Source organism: Schistocerca americana, chromosome 7 (assembly GCF_021461395.2).
Source record: "Schistocerca americana isolate TAMUIC-IGC-003095 chromosome 7, iqSchAmer2.1, whole genome shotgun sequence".
Lineage (NCBI taxonomy): Eukaryota > Metazoa > Arthropoda > Insecta > Orthoptera > Acrididae > Schistocerca > Schistocerca americana.
In genome coordinates, this window is record NC_060125.1 from 189,201,021 (window position 1) to 189,219,746 (window position 18,726).

At 43.9% G+C, this 18,726-nt stretch overlaps 1 protein-coding gene across 2 annotated transcripts in view; it reads left to right on the forward strand.

Annotated features, from left to right (window-relative positions):
- The window catches only part of LOC124622118 (neuroendocrine convertase 1-like), a 497,126-nt gene that overhangs the window by 127,515 nt on the left and 350,885 nt on the right, over positions 1 to 18,726 (forward strand). For both annotated transcript variants that reach the window (XM_047147727.1, XM_047147728.1), the window contains exon 2: positions 121 to 291. In XM_047147727.1, the coding sequence (XP_047003683.1) occupies positions 121 to 291 (171 nt within the window). The remainder of the gene's footprint in view (positions 1 to 120; positions 292 to 18,726) is intronic.

Sequence of the window (18,726 nt, forward strand, 5' to 3'; positions counted from 1 at the left end):
ATATAATCATACAATAAAGGATCCTTCTTTCTATGTGTTCGCAATAACACCCTGTAGAACTGGTGTGAGGCTGGGTAAGGAACGTGCCGGCTGTTTACGCGGGTGCCGTAATGCTTCCAGATGGCGATGTGGGTGCAGCTGCTGCTGGCGGTGCTGGCTGGCGCCGGCCTGGCGCACGACGGAGTGCAGAACGCGCTGCATTTCAGCAACGAGTGGGTGGTGCGGCTGGAGGGCGGGCCGCGGGCGGCCGGAGCTCTGGCCCAGGAGCTGGGATACGTCTTCCTCGGCGCGGTGAGTCCTCGTGTCTGCATAACTAAAGCCTAGGACCTAACCAAAAAGTTCATACGATTGATAGCGAGGACAGAAGATACCTGCAGCTGCAGAAAAATCCCGAACTTTCCAAAGCTTCACTCCACCACCACAACGCTTCCTCAACTTTTGTAGTCCTGCCTTCCTCAGTTGCGTGTAATATTACGGTATACTGATAATATTTACTTATGGACCGTCAGACAGCAACTGAATAAAACACAATTTTAGTGCCATACGCGTTTCGCCTTTATTTTCTGCAGGGCATCATCAGTGGCCTGGATTATGTACAGATGTTTCCTATTTCATTTACATTTAATTTAATTGTTAGTACATAAAATTCAAACTTGAGAGAGAAAAAAACACAAATAAATTTTCTTAACATTACAATAAAAAAAGAAAATGGCAAACATACATTTAACAGCTTTAGAAAACCAGTAGCCACAGACACAATAATACATTCCAAATCCAACCACCCCCACAGCCTGAAACTTGCAGCACTAAGACACATGTTGTAAGTAGGCTGTTTAGGTTCTTATATTGGTAGCGCCACCGCCACCTAGCGCTCTGTATAAAAATCACTGGCTGTGCTGTGTGCAGTCTGTGGCTGGGTGGCATTGTTGGAATTTGCTATTGTAGTGTTGGGCAGTTGGCTGTTAACAGCGCGTAGCATTGCGCAGTTGGAGGTGAGCCGCCAGCAGTGGTGGATGTGGGGAGAGAGATGGAGGAATTTTGAGAGCAGACGATCTGGACGTGTGTCCATCAGAAAGAGTAAATTTGTAATATTGTGGACTGATATATATATTATGTCTTTTGAGCACTATTAAGGTAAATACACTCCTGGAAATTGAAATAAGAACACCGTGAATTCATTGTCCCAGGAAGGGGAAACTTTATTGACACATTCCTGGGGTCAGATACATCACATGATCACACTGACAGAACCACAAGCACATAGACACAGGCAACAGAGCATGCACAATGTCGGCACTAGTACAGTGTATATCCACCTTTCGCAGCAATGCAGGCTGCTATTCTCCCATGGAGACGATCGTAGAGATGCTGGATGTAGTCCTGTGGAACGGCTTGCCATGCCATTTCCACCTGGCGCCTCAGTTGGACCAGCGTTCGTGCTGGACGTGCAGACCGCGTCAGACGACGCTTCATCCAGTCCCAAACATGCTCAATGGGGGACAGATCCGGAGATCTTGCTGGCCAGGGTAGTTGACTTACACCTTCTAGAGCACGTTGGGTGGCACGGGATACATGCGGACGTGCATTGTCCTGTTGGAACAGCAAGTTCCCTTGCCAGTCTAGGAAAGGTAGAACGATGGGTTCGATGACGGTTTGGATGTACCGTGCACTATTCAGTGTCCCCTCGACGATCACCAGTGGTGTACGGCCAGTGTAGGAGATCGCTCCCCACACCATGATGCCGGGTGTTGGCCCTGTGTGCCTCGGTCGTATGCAGTCCTGATTGTGGCGCTCACCTGCACGGCGCCAAACACGCATACGACCAGCATTGGCACCAAGGCAGAAGCGACTCTCATCGCTGAAGACGACACGTCTCCATTCGTCCCTCCATTCACGCCTGTCGCGACACCACTGGAGGCGGGCTGCACGATGTTGGGGCGTGAGCGGAAGACGGCCTAACGGTGTGCGGGACCGTAGCCCAGCTTCATGGAGACGGTTGCGAATGGTCCTCGCCGATACCCCAGGAGCAACAGTGTCCCTAATTTGCTGGGAAGTGGCGGTGCGGTCCCCTACGGCACTGCGTAGGATCCTACGGTCTTGGCGTGTATCTGTGCGTCGCTGCGGTCCGGTCCCAGGTCGACGGGCACGTGCACCTTCCGCCGACCACTGGCGACAACATCGATGTACTGTGCAGACCTCACGCCCCACGTGTTGAGCAATTCGGCGGTACGTCCACCCGGCCTCCCGCATGCCCACTATACGCCCTCGCTCAAAGTCCGTCAACTGCACATACGGTTCACGTCCACGCTGTCGCGGCATGCTACCAGTGTTAAAGACTGCGATGGAGCTCCGTATGCCACGGCAAACTGGCTGACACTGACGGCGGCGGTGCACAAATGCTGCGCAGCTAGCGCCATTCGACGGCCAACACCGCGGTTCCTGGTGTGTCCGCTGTGCCGTGCGTGTGATCATTGCTTGTACAGCCCTATCGCAGTGTCCGGAGCAAGTATGGTGGGTCTGACACACCGGTGTCAATGTGTTCTTTTTTCCATTTCCAGGAGTGTACATTGTTTGTTCTCTATCAAAATCTTTCATTTGCTAACTATGCCTATCAGTAGTTAGTGCCTTCAGTAGTTTGAATCTTTTATTTAGCTAGCAGCAGTGGCGCTCGCTGTATTGCAGTAGTTCGAGTAACGAAGATTTTTGTGAGGTAAGTGATTTGTGAAACGTATAGGTTAATTTAGTCAGGGCCATTCTCTTGTAGGGATTATTGAAAGTCAGATTGCGTTGCGCTAAAAAAATATTGTGTGTCAGTTTAAGCACAGTCATGTATAATTTTTCTAAGTGGACCTTACAATGTTACATAGATTAAACAGAATCCCACTCAGCAAGACAAACTATGAATAAGAAATGAGTACAATCATACAAATAGCTAGGAACAACGGGTATGACACACATGTGGTACACAGGCTCAATAAAAAAATAAAAACACAAATACAAAACAAACACAACATTTGCAAAATACAAGAGAACTCACAAGCTGAAAACTTACAAACACACTCAACAAACACACACAATGACAGCACCACACAGAAAAGAACCAGATGGTACACCATAACCTACACACTAAACTAACACACAGAGTTGCAAACATCCTAAAGAGACAGGGCTTCAAAATAACATATAAGCCTGGGCAAACCTTCCAATCACAACTAAGCCAGCCAGCTACCAAGAGGGACAAATTCCAACAATCAGGAATATATAATCTTGAATGTCAAAGTAGTGATCCAGTATACATATGCATGGCATGCAGGAATTTTGAAACACTATACAAAGAACATATCAGATGTTGGAAGTATGAAACAAACCATTCCACATTTGCAGAGCATTCGAAAACCCCATAACCACATCCTACAAACATGGAACAAGAGATGAAAATAATGAGAAAAAGCAACCATGACAAACATCTTATACAAACGCAAGAAAACTTCCATATCTAGAAAGCCATAGCAGAAAACAAACATGTGATAAATGAACAAACACACATCAGCACATGCTCCCTACTACACTTAATAAAGGAAATGATAACATAAAACAAACAAACTCTTCCCCTTTCACCATCTGGACACACACACACACACACACACACACACACACACACACAGACACATGCATACACGAACAGATCACAGATACTTCAATAATTACACTCGGAAGTTTGGCAATAATATTCGATCTTTGGCAGAAACATTTGACAGTCGGCAACAGTAACCGAAACATTGCATTGAAACAAGCCTTCAGTTCATTGTGCTGTGGAATGTGAAAAAAACCGCAAATTGGCGTTCATAAGCAGAAGAACAACAACAAGAATGCAACAGGAGCGCAATATGTAAGAAATTGTCCACGCAACCTGTAAGTGCAGTTCAAAACTGTTGTGGATTGGCATGAGAGCCAACCCACTAATGGTAGAGGAAGCCGAAAGGCACCCGTTTAAGCTCACGCAGGCTGGCGTGAGGTCTTGAACAGGACAAGGAATTTAGGCTTCAGAAAAAAGGAGGTAACTGGTGGAATACTTAACTTTAATCCATTAATGTTGAACGTCGCTCTTGTCTGTACATTCTTTACAGTATCAATAGCAACTGATATTGGCGCCTTGCTAGGTCGTAGCAAAGGACGTAGCTGAAGGCTATGCTAACTATCGTCTCGGCAAATGAGAGCGTATTTTGTCAGTGAACCATCGCTAGCAAAGTCGGCTGTACAACTGGGGCGAGTGCTAGGAAGTCCCTCTAGACCTGCCGTGTGGCGGCGCTCGGTCTGCAATCACTGATAGTGGCGACACGCGGGTCCGACGTATACTAACGGACCGCGGCCGATTTAAAGGCTACTACCTAGCAAGTGTGGTGTCTGGCGGTGACACCACAAAAACATTACTACTTGATAGGAAATACCAACCACCAGAACTGTTTATAACCTATAGCCACAGTGACAAAAATGTAAATTAAATAGCAGACATATGTACATATTCCAGGCCACTGATGATGCCTTGCAGAAAATAACGGCGAAACGCGTATGGCACTAAAATTGTGTTTTATTCAGATGCTGTCAAACGGTCCATAAGTAAAAATTATCAATATACCGTAATACAACGCTTCCTGCTTGCAGTGAGATTCAGCTGCAGTCGGCTTGCTGATCTGTGCGATCGTTGCGCCTTGTGACTTTCTGTGTGTAGGGCTTATTATTATTTTATTTGTTCTTATTGTTATACCTTTTTCCCTTTATTGGCTGTTACTTTTATTCGTTGTGTGGTACTCAACGATGTCAGCGGGAAGTTCTTCGAAATTTGCAAGTGGAAAATTTCGACCTTGTTCTCTCGGACAGAGGATTGCCGTACGAGGGCAGTCGTAAGAAATGGTTTGCGCATTACGTGCCTACCTCTAGATGTGGGAAAATACACTACTGGCCATTCAAATTGCTACACCACGAAGATGCGCTACAGACGCGAAATTTAACCGACAGGAAGAAGATGATGTGATATCCAAATGATTAGCTTTTCAGAGCATTCACACAAGGTTGGCGCCGGTGGCCACACCTACAACGTGCTGACATGAGGAAAGTTTCCAACCGATTTCTCATACACGTAAACAGCAGTTGACCGGCGTTGTCTGGTGAAACGTTGTTGTGATGTCGCGTGTAAGGAGGAGAAATGCGTACTATCACGTTTCCGACTTTGATAAAGGTCGGATTGAAGCCTACCGCGATTACTGTTTATCGTATGGCAACATTGCTGCTGTCATTGGTCGAGATCCAATGGCTGTTAGCAGAATATGGAATCGGTGGGTTCAGGAGGGTAATACGTAACGCCGTGCTGGATCGCGACGGCCTCGTATCACTAGCAGTCGAGATGACAGGCATCTTATCCGCATGGCTGTAACAGATCGTGCAGCCACGTCTCGATGCCTGAGTCAACAGATGGGGACGTTTGCAAGACAACAACCATCAGCACGAATAGTTAGACGACGTTTGTAGCAGCATGGACTATCAGCTCGGAGACCATGGCTGCGATTACCCCTGACCCTGCATCACAGACAGGAGCGCCTGCGATGGTGTACTCAACGACGATCGTGGGTTGACGAAAGGCAAAACGTCATTTTTTCGGATGAATCCAGGATCTGTTTACAGCATCATGATGGTCGCATCCGTGTTTGGCGACATCGCGGTGAACGCACATTGGAAGTGTGTACTCGTCATCGCCATACTGGCGTGTCACCCGGCGTGATGGTATGGGGTGCCATTGGTTACACGTCTCGGTCACCTCTTGTTCGCATTGACGGCAGTCTGAACAGTGGACGTTACATTTCAGATGTGTTACGACACGGGGCTCTACCCATCATTCGATCCCTGCGAAACCATACATTTCAGCAGGATAATGCACGCCCGCATGTTGCTGGTTTTGTACGGGCCTTTCTGGGTACAGAAAATGTTCGACTGCTGCCCTGGCCAGCACATTCTCCAGATCTCTGACCAATTGAAAACGTCTGGTCAATGGTGGCCGAGCAACTGGCTCGTCACAATACGCCAGTCACTACTCTTGCTGAACTGTGGTATCGTGTTGAAGCTGCATGGGCAGCTGTACCTGTACACGCCATCCAAGCTCTGTTTGTCTCAATGTCCAGGCGTATCAAGGCCGTTATTACGGCCAGAGGTGGTTGTTCTGGGTACAGATTCCTCAGGATCTATGCACCCAAATTGCTTGAAAATTTAATCACACGTCCGTTCCAGTATAATACATTTGTCCAATGAATACCCGTTTATCATCTGCATTTCTTCTTGGTGTAGCAATTTTAATGGCCAGTAGTGTAATAAACTGGTACAGGATATTGGTGCTGTCAGTTAACAGAGTAATCGGCAGAACTGCTGCAGCTTTGAATACAACAAAAACAGTGTTGTGAATATTGAAAATAAAATGTTCGACAAAGGAAAGGAAGCTGAAGACCCATCGAATCTTAACACCCCTAGGGAAAAACATCAAATGGATAAGCGAATTACCAACAGAGATTCGTTTGCAGAGGATGTGATTCGTCGTCAGTCTTATTATTACTATCGTAGGAAGGAACATCCGACACTTAGGAAGTTACCGGTCACACTTTAAAAATCAGGACTTCTTCAGAAGAGACGCATATCCTTGTCCACTGTTTTGCACAACCTAGGCTTTCACTAGGGCCATTTCTGTAGCTGTAAGCTTTTTATGGAGAGGAAGGATATAGCTGCATGGCGATGTCGATTTTTGAGGGACATCCGTAGCATAAATATCGACGAAGTGGTGTGACTTGACGATATGTGGGTCAAGACTGACCGTGTTGCCAAACAGTGCTATGCAAACGACGCAGCTAAAGGAACAATGGCAAGAGAGACAGACTTGTTCCTCTTCATGCAGGCACTTCATAAGTTTTTTCCTCTCTCATGCTGTTTAAATGAAACAATACAGGAGCTGTTTACGGAATTTACTAGGACTTTAAAAGTAACGACAAAAATCTGGATCTTATTTATTCAGTGTAGTCTCATCAGAGTCGCGCTACAAAGTATTCCGTATTCGTTTCTTTCGTTACAGGATCTCATTACGTATATATAAGACTGTAAAGCGCGACGTTACTGCTGTGCAACGAGCGCGCTGATGTTTGCTGGTATATGAATGACGCGACAGGTAGCGGAGTGGGAACTAAAGAAAGATACAGGTCAAACGGTTTTTTTCAATATCAGACTTCTAGATATAGTTGTTTTCCGGTGTCTCATTTGGTTCAAAGTTCTGAAAGTTAAGTGCTCTATGTGGTACTTTCTGTGTTACAGTTTATGTACGACGAAGAAAATGCTGCTTCTGGCAGCGGTGCACCGAAGAGCTGTCAGAAACGACCATTTTTGTTACAGTTTCTTAGTATAAAGAGACGGAAAATTGCATTGTTGACATAAAATACGCGTAAAGTACACCACTTCTTAGCAAATGTTGCTGTGAAGTTCTGTAATTGCACTCCACGTCATGTGGTACTTCTGTAAAACCTGAAACTTGTATAGCAGAAAAATGGTGGAGTGTTTTTCTGTAAGTTGATGATTGGTTGCCCTGTTTTGTTCCTACTTCGGCCTTGAGAGTGTACAATGGACGCACTGGTATCACTTCCTCCGACACTTTTATACTGCTGATTTGAAACAACGGAAACAATAAGGTAAAAACCTGTTGTAGGTGTCCCAGGTCTGATGGAAGTAAATTATTATTGGTAATCGAAGTCCCGTTAGCAGTTCTATTCGAAAAATGTTGTATATTCTCCTCTGGCTGATTATGATTGTCGATATAAGTTAAATTTTTATTCGTTTCATGATTCTTCTCCGAAAGAGCCCAAAGTTTGTTTTTTCTACTGCGTGATGATTGCACTGCCCAACGATAAATATACCAAACTATCATTAATGTCAATTCAGTGAATTGCTATGAGTAATATAAGGGATCGTTCTAAAAAAAAAAAAAAAAAAAAAAAAAAAAAAAAAAAAAAAAAAAAAAAAAAAAAAAAAAAAACCTAATCTCTCCATTCACTGCCGATCACATTTTAATTTTATAGTCGAACTCAACGTTTTGATAAAAAGTAATATAGATGAAAATAACTACGTAGGCTTTGGCAGAGCCAGTATCAAGACGATTATAATCAAAGTGTTTTTTATTATGACGCGGTACAATACCCACAAGAATTATAATCATCATAACCATGGTAGTCTGGCAGAGACATACAGCTTCCGAACAATCCACTCATTCCGTCTATTGTTCGCTCGAAACGTTTGTGGGTGTAAGGACCCGAAGGATTACGAATACTGTTGACTGACCGATCCGGAGGAATGTGGGACTATCCAGTCGTCACGAAGAGTGCGGGGAAGCCCCTTAAAATAACTAACTGGAGAAAGACGGAAACTGACGACCTGGCCCGAGCCAGAGACGAACTTTGTGCGCATACGTAAACATTCTAGTAAACAAATTTTTCACACAGTAACGAATACATACGGTATGCTGCAGTCCTAGAATTCGCCGTGACGGCCAGTTGCCTGTGCTGCGGATCGCTTTGCGTCTGTCTGCAACATACGTAGAAAGAACATGACATCGACGCTGCGCACTACAAGATACTTAATATGAGTCAGTGGATTCTTAAATTCTGATTATCGGCGATTGCACAACATAAAAATTCAATACCTTAAATTCAGAGGATGTCATTTACCGCTTATGCCTCAAAAAGTTTTTATTCTGTAACTGCAATTTCGGTGTTTTACCATTTCCAAGCATTAATATTAGTTGTACCCACGTACGGTTGTGTCGCACTTAATAGCCGTGGAGATAACAGGTGTATCACTAATCCAAGAAACGTAACATCCTAACTGGTGCAGCTCACGCATCTATATAATATACAGTGATTCACGTAAGCCATTTCCTTCAGAAATTTCATGAACATCCTAAGGGGTGTTAGAACGGAAAAAAGTTATTTTAACATTTTCGGAGTTTTATCTCATTATAAAATTTGCAATTTTCCGAATAAAATTATATATATCACTTATAAACTAACATGGAAAGTATTTTATTTTATTTTTTTAGCCATAATCTACACCAGTTGAAAATGTTAAAATTTTTACGTGCGTTACTTGAAGATCTAATAAAATCGGTAATTTTTTACATAGAAGGCAGTGGATTGCTTTGTTATAAAGGTCATGGGCACCAGATTGAGGAAGTTGAAACAAAGTTAGAGAGAGAAGAAACTTTCTGATGGTAAAACCCTTAGAGTCAGTCAGACAGACAAAATGATTGATGAACTACAGCAGTATTATGGGACAGCCATTAGAAATATGTAATACTGAGGATTAGTTGAAAATGAAACAGGTTGTATCGGCTACCTTCTTCCACAGACTGTCAACTGATGGATAACTAGTACACCACCTTTGCCCTCCTGGACCTGATTCATGGTGCAATGTCCAGTAGTAAAACAGTTCATACAGCCATAAACATTCAATCGCAGCAGCAGTCATGGATATCATAAAACCTATTAACAGAGACCTGGTAAATCTTGAATTACTGCATGTTCAGACTCAAAATCCCAATGAGTCGTTCAATAACCTTATAATTGCTCGCTTACCAAAAAATGTTTTTGATGGAATGAAGACACTAATGTAATTAATCCTGGAGCAAACTGCATCGAGAACTTGAATGGATGGACAAGAAGATCCACACTGATAAGGCCGAGTATGTAGCACAGTTGGCGACTAAGGAGTCCAAAAAGAAGAAAAGGAGAAAAAACTTGGAAAAAGATCAAGAGGATAAAATACAGTATGGTGCAGCGTGAATAAAAATAAAAAAATAAGCATATATTAAGTGTGTTACAGCCTTTTGAAACTTTAGAAACCGTTTCTGAACATTTTTATTTCCTGTTGCATTTTCTCCTACATCTCAGAAACCACTTCAAGTAGAGTATTCATATTTTCAGAGAGTAATAAGATACATATCCTGATTCTGCTGAACTAAAAGAAGAACAAAACATTATTTGTAAATGCAATTATTTATGATAAGGTACAAAAAAGTGTACAAAATTTTAAACGTGTGATTAAAAATTTGTATTTTCGAAAGCAGTGATTGAAATTCAATTTTTTTAGTTCATTAGACTGAGAACATACAGTTTAATGACCTGGAAAAGTTTCATGTCACTGGCACAGTTGTCTCTGAAATACAGTGAAGCCAAGTCACTAAATTTAACATTGTCGGGATAGGGCGTTCCAACTCCCCTTAAGATACTGCAATTATGCTATTATCTAAATGAATTGGAAAAATTCCTTATAAACGACTTAAATTCGCTTTTCTTCGCTATATTAGGTAGAGAGATTTTGGTATCGTCTTCGATCTTGTAAATGGAATTATAATAATTTCTGCTGCTAGTATTTATATCTGCATCTACTACACTGACATCTACTTCGGAAGTCACCTGTACCAATGTCACTTTCCCCTTTCCTTTTCCAGTCACGTGTGGTTCGAGACAAGAACGATAGCTGGTAAGCCTTCGTGAGGTCTCGGATCTCTCCACTTTAATCATTTAATCTTAATGGTCTTTTCGCGAAGTATACGTAGAAGGAAGCAACATATTGGCTGATTCTTCTGGGAACGTACGCTCAACAGTGAAACACAAAGTTGAGTACAACGCCTCTCTTGCTGCGTCTGCCATTGGAGTTGTATGAGCATTTCTTCTTGCGAGTTAACTAAATGATCTTGCTTTTCTTTGTATCTTCTCTACACCCTCTATCAGTTGTACACTATGTGATCAAAAGTATTAGGACACCTGGCTGAAAATGACTTACAAGTTCGTGGCGCCCTCCATCGGTAATGCTGGAATTCAATATGGTGTTGGCCCAACCTTAGCCTTGATGACAGCTTCCACTGTCGCTGGCATACCTTCAATGAGGTGCAGGAAGGTTTCTTGGAGAATGGCAGCGCATTCTTCACCGAGTGCTGCACTGAGGAGAAAAATGTTCAAATGTGTGTGAAATCCTAGGTCATCAGTCCCTACGCTTACACACTACTTAACCTAAATTATCCCAAGGACAAACACACACACCCATGGGCGAGAGAGGGCTCGAACATCCGCCGGGACCAGCCGCACAGTCCATGACGCACTGGGGAGAGGTATTGATGTCGCTCGGAGGGCCTGGCGCGAAGTCGGCGTTACAAGATATCCCAGAGGTGTTCTATAGGATTCAGGTCAGGACTCTGTGCAGGCCAGTCCATTACAGAAATGTTACTGTCGTGTAACTACTCCGGCCGTGCATTATGAACAGGTGATCGATTGTGCTGAAAGATGCAATCGCCATCTCCGAATTGCTCTTCAACAGTCGGAAGCAAGAAGGTGCTTAAAATATCAGTGCAGGTCTGTGCTGTGATGGTGCCATGCAAAACAACAAGGGGTGCAAGCCCCCTCCATGAAAAACATGACCACACCGTAATACCACCGCCTCCGAATTTTACTGTTGACAATATACACGTTGGCAGATGACGTTCACCGAGCATTCACCATACCCACACCCTGCCATCGGATCACCACATTGTGTACCGGGATTCGTCAGTCCATACAACGTTTGTTCAGTCGTCCAATGTTTACGCTCTTTACACCAAGCGAGGCGTCATTTGCCATTTACCGGCGTGATGTGTAGCTCATGAGCAGCCGCTCGACCATGAAATCCAAGTTTTCTCAACTCCTGCTTAATTGGCATAGTACTTGCAGCGGATCCTGATTAAATTTATAATTCCTGTGTGATGGTCTGGATAGACGTCCGGCTATTACACATTACGACCTTCTTCAACTGTCGGAGGTCTCTGTCAGCCAACAGACGATGTCGGCCCGTACGCTTTTGTACTGTACGTGTCCCTTCACGTTTCCATGTCACTATCACATCAGAAATAGTGGACCTAGGGACTTGTAGGAATGTGGAAATCTCGCGTACAGACGTATAACACAAGTGACATCAAATCACCTGATCACGTTCGAAGTCCGTGAGTTCCGCGGAGCTCCCCGTTCTGCTCTCTGAAGATTTCTAATAACTACTGAGGTCGCTAATATGGAGTACATGGCAGCAGGTGGCAGCACAATGCACTTATTTAGAAAAAAGTATATTTTTGGGGGTGTCCGGATAAAAAAAAAATAACGGCTCTGAGCACTATGGGACTTAACAACTGAGGTCATCAGTCCCCTGGAACTTAGCACTACTTAAACCTAACTAACCTAAGGACATCACACACATCAATGCCCGAGCTGGAATCGAAGGTGTCCGGATATTTTTGGTCACATAGTGTATGTAGTACGGATCCTATGTCATCTATCAGTCGTATGTGGTACGGATCCCAGACAGAAGAGCAGTATTGGTCGAGAGAGTGGTTTATAAGCTACTTCTTCTGTTAATGGACTGCAGTTCCTGAAGATTCTACCAATGAATGTCAGTCTGGCATGTGACACACCTACGATTAGTTCTATATGTCGCTGCACTTCAAACCGCCTCAACGCATACTCTTTAACATATTACGGAACTAACTATTTCCGGTGATTGTTCTGTAACCGTGAAATCATCCGATAAAAGGTCTTTCTGTCTATATATTCGTAATACGTTACATTTGTTTATGTTGAGGGTCAATTGAGGATCTCTGCTCCAAACGTCGATCTTCTGCAGTCATTTTACAGCGTTGCTATTTCTCTGTGTAAAACAGTGTCATCCGCCAAAAGTCTCATGGAAATTCCGTCATTATCTAATACATAATTTACACTGAATCATTTTTTTTCTCGGCGAATTTCGGTTGCGAAAACGGGGAATCTGTTGCGGGACATCGTGCAATACATCCGCTTCAACCACTATACACCGAGCGAGTTGGCACAGGGGGTAGCACACTGAAATCTCACACGGGAGGACGACAATTCAAACCCATGTCCGCCCATCCTCATTTAGGTTTTCCGTGATTTCCCTAAATCGCTTCAGGCAAATGCCGGGATGGCTCCTTTGAAAGGGATCAGCGGAATTCCTTCCCCATCCTTCCCTATCCGCTAGTTGGTCCCCTCCCCAAAACCAACCAACCAATAAAATAATCAGCCCCTATAGTTTCATGAAGTTCCGACGTTGCCTTTAGAATGGCGTCTGTAACGGAGGTGCACTCCGGGTAGAGAGCTGTTATTGACTGTTGGTACAGACATTCACAGGCGCTTGGAGAATGTCTACAGAGACCTGGCAGTGAACAAAAGCACGGTGAGCCGTTAAGCGACGCGTCTGTCATCATTGCAACAAGGTCGCGCAAACCTGTTCGATCTCTAGCCAACCAGTCGACCACAGACAGCCGTGACTCCTGAATTGTTGAAAGGTGCGGACACTCTCATTTTAGGTGATCGACGGATTACAATCAGATACTTTGCTCCGCAACTGCACGCCTCTGTTGGTAGTGATCACATAACTTCATTGGACTGTTCTTCCTCATCCACCCTACAGCCCAGCTCTCTCACCTTCTGACTTCCATCTTTTGGCACAATGGAGGATTCACTCCACGGGAAGCAGTACTTAGATGATACAGAGGTTATTGATGAAGTGAGGCGCTCGCTCAGACGTCGACCAGTAGAGTGGTACCATACTGGCACACAAGCCCTCCCAGTAACGTGAAATAAGGCCCTCGCATTGAAAGTAGATTATGTTACCCGCCAGGGTAGCCGAGAGCGCTAACACGCTGCTTCCTGGACTCGGGTAGGCGCGCCGGCCCTGGATCGAATCCGCCTAGCGAATTAACGACGAGGGCCGATGTGCCAGCCAGCCTGGATGTGGTTTTTAGGCGGTTTTCCACATCTCGCTAGGTGAATACCGGGCTGGTCCTCATGTTCCGCCTCAGTTACACGGCATGCATACATCTAAGCAGATTCTCTCTATTCCATGGATTACACTCGACGCAGACACTTGGGGTCCACTATTTCCGTCCCGGGTGGCACGGGGTGGAGGCAGGAAGGCATCTGGCCACCCCTTAACCATTAACAAGCCAGATCCGATTAACGATGTAATTGCGGGACAAGGCTCAAGCGATAGATTGATAGATAGATTGAACGTAGATTATGTTGAAACAGAGGGCTTTTCAGCCAAAGGTCTGGGGAATAATATGGCGTAATGTAATCCTAAATGAAACCAAACGGCATTCAGAAAAAACGAGTTGCATTAATTATTGTACGTCGTTTGTACAGTGTCATACGCCTTTCGACTATATCTGTTGAAAGCATCATCTGTGACAAATTTAGTAGATGCTGTTCTACCTATGTGACGGCTTCGCTGGTTTTAAAGCTGCTCTTCAGCTTTCATTCTGTCGAACTTCTATTGCACAGCACTGAATATATGGACACACATACTTTCTTAATGAACTGTTTGGAGTTCGTACCTATGTTCTCATACACAGTACTGTGCTAGCAAAATTCTATGGACTGAAAGCGGAACAACAGCTTTAAAACCAACAAAGTAACACACAAGTAGACCATCATCTACCAATTATACCACTGGCGATGCCTTCCAGCCGGCCGGAGTGGCCGAGCGGTTCTAGGCGCTACAGACTGGAACCGCGCGACCGCTACGGTCGGAGGTTCGAATCCTGCCTCGGGCATGGATGTGTGTGATTTCCTTAGGTTAGTTAGGTTTAATTAGTTCTAAGTCCTAGGGGACTGATGACCTCAGAAGTTAAGTCCCATAGTGCTCAGAGCCATCTGAACGATTTTTGATGCCTTCCAAAACAAAAAAAGAGACGAAACAACTATGGCCATGTAAAACTGGTTTTATTGACTTCGCGTTGGCGGACCTAAACTGAAAATTATCGACGTAACTGATGCTATAAATTTCAGCCGCCCTCCCAGGTATGGAACCATCCACATTCGGATTGTATGTCACCACAATGGCGTCTCGATACGACAGAAGGGGAAGAGTCTCATTCATTAAAGCATTGAAGAGATAATTTTATCTCTCGTTTATGCTCTGTTAAAGCTGTCTCTTCAGAAGCTTTTGGGACATTGTTCACGATTAACGAACGACTTTTCACGCGTCGTTCCTCCGGATAAGCATCCATTTGTGTTTGTAGGCTATTAGCCGGCAGTGTCGGTGCTCGATGGTTGCGTTACCCCACAGGCGACACTGCGGACGCAGCAATAAGCGCGTTCAAGGGCGGGCAGCTCCTCGGAGTGATTGACGCGCACAGCCAGACTGCTCAAATATTGACGGTGTCGGCGGACAAAGAGGGGGACAGCTGACGAGCCACGCCGCTACACCTTGCAGCGCGCAAACGCACGCGGAGGGGCTGCGCTGCTCACGTAAATTGCGATGTTTGCACAGATGGGACGTGGAGATGCGTCCTCGCTCACCGATAACACTCTTATACGGCGATAAGCCAGAGCGGATCAACCACCACGCTCGCAGCCCAGCCGCGAAGAAGCCTGGGAAAATTCCACGATGTTTGTCGTAATTCGGATTGTACCATATTTCCTTGCCGCTCGACGTAGAATGTCATGACGGCTATACGGGGTGGTCCATTGATAGAGACCGGGCCAAATATCTCACGAAATAAGCATCAAACGAAAAAGTACAAAGAACGAAACTTGTCTACCTTAAAGGGAGATACCAGATGGCGCTATGTTTGACCCGCTAGATGGCGCTGCCACATGTCAAACGGATATCAAGAGCGGTTTTTTTTTAAATAGGAACACCCATTTTTTTATTACATATTCGTGTAGTACGTAAGGAAATATGAATGTTTTAGTTGTAACCCTTTTTTCGCTTTGTGATAGATGGCTCTGTAATAGTCACAAACGTATAAGTACGTAGTATCACGTAAGATTCCTACAGTGCGGACGGTATTTGCTTCGTGATACATTACCCGTGTTAAAATGGACCGTTTACCAATTGCGGAAGAGGTCGATATCGTGTTGATGTATGGCTATTGTGATCAAAATGCCCAACCGGAGTGCGTTATGTATGCTGCTCGGTATCCTGGACAACATCATCCAAGTGTCCGGATCCTTTGCCGAATAATTACGTTATTTAAGGAAACGGGAAGTGTTCAGCCACACGTGAAACGTCAACCACGACATGCAAAGTATGAGTTTTAGTTGCTGTCGCGGCTAATCCGCACATCAGTAGCAGACAAATTGCGCGAGAATTGGGAATCTCTAAAACGTCGGTGTTGAGAATGCTACATCTACATCGACTGCACCCGTACCATATTTCTATGCACCAGGAATTGCATGGCGACGACTTTGAACGTCGTGTACAGTTCTGCCACAGGGCACAAGAGAAATTACGGGACGATGACAGATTTTTTGCACGCGTTCTATTTAGCGACGAAGCGTCATTCACCAACAGCGGTAACGTAAACCGGCATAATATGCAATATTGGGCAACGGAAAATCCACGACGGCTGCGACAAGTGGAACATCAGCGACTTTGGCGGGTTAATGTATGGTGCGGGATTGTGGGAGGAAGGATAAATGGCCCCCATTTTATCGGCGGCAGTCTAAATGTTGCAATGTATCCTCATTTTCTACGTAATATATACAACATGTTTCACTGCATGACAGAATTGCGATGTATTTCGAACATGATGGATGTCCGGCACATAGCTCGCGTGCGGTTCAAGCGGTATTGAATAACATATTTCATTACAGGTGGATTGGTCGTCGAAGCACCATACCATGGCCTGCACGTTCACCGAATCTGACGTCCCCGGATTTCTTTCTGTGGAGATAGTTGAAGGATATTTGCTAACAACGCCTGACAACATGCGTCAGTGCATTGTCAATGCATGTGCCAACATTACGGAAGGCAAACTACTCGCTGTTGAGAGGAATGTCGTTACACGTATTGCCAAATGCATTGAGGTTGACGGACATCATTTTGAGCATTTATTGCATTAATGTGGTATTTACAGGTAATCACGCTGTAACAACATGCGTTCTCAGAAATGATAAGTTCACAAAGGTACATGTATCACATTGTAACAACCGAAATAAAATGTTCAAACGTACCTACGTGCTGTGTTTTACTTTAAAAACCTACCTGTTACCAACTGTTCGTCTAAAACTGTGAGCCATATGTTTGTGACTATTACAGCGCCATCTATCACAAAGCGAAAAAAGTGGTCGAACTAAAACATTCAAATTTCTTTACGTACTACACGAATATGTAATAAAAAATGGGGGTTCCCATAAAAAAAAAACAGTTGATATCTGTTTGACCTATGGCAGTGCCATCTAGCGGGCACACCATAGCGCCATCTTGTTTCCCTCTTCAAGCTAGACAAGTTTCGATCTTTGTAGATTTTACGTTTGACACTTATTTCGTGAGATATTTGGTCCGGTCACGATCAATGGACCAGCCGGTATAACAGTGGGATTTATCACCAGACATCAGCCCAGTAATAACACTGACTTCAGTAGCTAACGGCTACGCTGTCGATGAGCCATTAAAACCGAACAAAAAAAAAAAAAAAAACACACACACACTCACAGTTTTTCTTCTAAATCTGTTCAAGAATCGTCTATGGTGTATACTCACCACATTGGAACTTCTTAGGAAACAGTCATTAGTGTGCAACAAGTTTAAGGCAAAGCATATGCCTATACATAGAGAACTACTGAATGAAACATGTTTGGCACTAGTAGGAAGCTTTCAACGACTACCGTGGTAGAGTATTATCGAAAGACGACTTACAAAACCCTCCAAAAATTCCGATAGAATGTAAAAAAAGATTTCGGCTGCGTATATGCAGTTAATACCGACAACGTAGCTTTCATTAATTTTCGCAGTTTTGGTAGTCGTAGTAATGTAGAATTGCCTAAATGATAACATTTTCGTCATAAATTTCGGCTCTATGAGCGTTTTCAGGTAATTCGTTAACTATTCTAATTACCAGAAGATGATAATAAAGAAATTCAAAATGGTTATAGAGCCGAAACTGTGGAAGTGTCCACAACTAGATAAAAGAAGTGTCAACTGAAGAAGGTGTTATCATTTGTAAGCAGATCTCATTGTTGAATAATGATGACGGTCGTGACGAAGTGATGCTCGGGGAAATTGCGTGGCTTAAGTTGCTGAGCGTACGATAAATGCGTGCATTATTACGGTCTTAGAACATAATTAATTTATATAATATATTTTCATTGGAGTAATTTATATTTCGAAGAGTGTACAAATAAGGAAAGTTATGCTTTAGATTTATAGTGAAAAGAATATTGTAGCTTGTGACGCTAACTGTTGAAACCAGTTGTATAGTTTACATAATTTTTTGCACTACATCTACGTTGTAATGCAGTTGATAATAAATGAATTATTCATCGTCATTTAACATAGTATTTACAGAGTAATAACGTAACTGTAATTTATTTGGTTGGTTAGCCCAGTTACCTTTGCGCAGTTGCTTTTTCGAAGATACCTTCACGAATATAAATAGGCCTGTAACATGCTTAAAACGTACAACACAAAATACAGTTACGCAAAAGCCGGTAGACGAAACTAAAGTGGTATAATACTCGAACAGCTCCCCAAAAGCGACACATGTATACAGTCAGTGGTGAGCGACGGTTGAATGATGCAAACAACAGTGTCGCTGACAATAGATTATTGCAAGCGACTAAATTCGAGCGAAGAATCACGCTATGGGCTATGGCAATACGA